Here is a 1,115-nt window from a genome sequence, read left to right as displayed (position 1 = left end):
GAGTGGGTGCCCATGGGTGGGGACCCCCAGTGCCCCCCAGTTCCCCCCAGTGTCACAGCACATTCCCGTAGATGTCACCGGGTTCCCGCGGTCGCCCCTGGGGTCCCCGCAGCTCCGCGTAGGTCACCTGGGGATCCTGGAGGGTGGTGGCACGGGGGGACGCTGCGAGAGACACGGGCTGTGGGATCTGGGTGGGGTGACACTCGTGGGTGCCGTGTCCCTCTGCGTGTGTCCCCCCCGTACTCACCCCCTGCCCTCTTGGTGACCACGACGTGGGTGTACAGCACCTCCCCCTCCTCTGGGGGGGCCGGGGGATCTGGGAGGGGCCCTGAGGGAATAAAGGGGATGTGGGGGAGGGAATGGGAGGTCTTGGGGGTTTGGGGTAAAAGGGGAGAGTGTGGTTTGAGCCCCCCACTCACCTTTCCTGTTGCTTCCTGGTGGCTGCAAAGGAAAGAGGGGAGGGGTGACTCTGGCATCCCAGGGCCCTGAACTCTCTCAGAATTCCTGAACCCCCATGGGGTGCCCAAGCCTCCCTGAAGCCCCACAGAACTTCTCCAGTGTCCTCAACCCAGTCAGTCTCAAGAACCCAAAACCCAGCTGTGACAGAGACCCCCCAAACAACACCAGGGGCCCTGAAAGAACCCCCAACATCCCTGCAGGACCCTCCAGCACCTGCCCAAACCCTAAAGGACGCCCAGCCAAGGTCACAGTTCTGGAGCTGTGGGTGCTGTGGCCCAACTCTGGGGGCCTCTACAGCTCCATGGGACCCCTGTCCCTCCATTGTCACCCACCCACACGGTGCCACCAGTGCCAGGTCACAATGACACCCACGAGCAGGAGAACAAACAAAAGGGCCCCACTGACCCCTGCAGCCACTGCAAGAAACAGAGAGGGACACACCAGGGTCACCCATCACCCCAGGGGTTTGCACCTCCAAGTAACCCTCTGTGACCCCACCATTGACCCTGTGTGTCCCTGTGTACTGCGCTGTCACGAGCTCTGGGCTGAGTGCCCGGAACACGCGGTGCCCGTCCTGTCCCAGCTGGTTGATGGCCACGCACTGGTAGGTGCCCGAATGTCCCACATCGATGGCCTGAGCTCCAGGAGGGGACCCC

At 63.4% G+C, this 1,115-nt stretch overlaps 1 protein-coding gene across 1 annotated transcript in view; it reads right to left on the bottom strand.

Annotated features, from left to right (window-relative positions):
• Positions 1-52: 52 nt before the first annotated feature.
• The window catches only part of LOC115949269 (low affinity immunoglobulin gamma Fc region receptor II-like), a gene marked incomplete at its 5' end in the record, with an annotated part of 2,768 nt that continues 1,705 nt past the window's right edge, over positions 53-1,115 (bottom strand). The window contains 4 exon segments of the mRNA XM_031065794.1: positions 53-162; positions 248-328; positions 768-875; positions 958-1,098. Coding sequence (XP_030921654.1) covers positions 53-162; positions 248-328; positions 768-875; positions 958-1,098 — 440 coding nt within the window.

Source organism: Geospiza fortis, unplaced genomic scaffold (assembly GCF_000277835.1).
Source record: "Geospiza fortis unplaced genomic scaffold, GeoFor_1.0 scaffold2622, whole genome shotgun sequence".
Taxonomy (NCBI): Eukaryota; Metazoa; Chordata; class Aves; order Passeriformes; family Thraupidae; genus Geospiza; species Geospiza fortis.
Note: the sequence above shows the minus strand (reverse complement) of the source record. Positions and strands in the feature narration are given on the sequence as shown.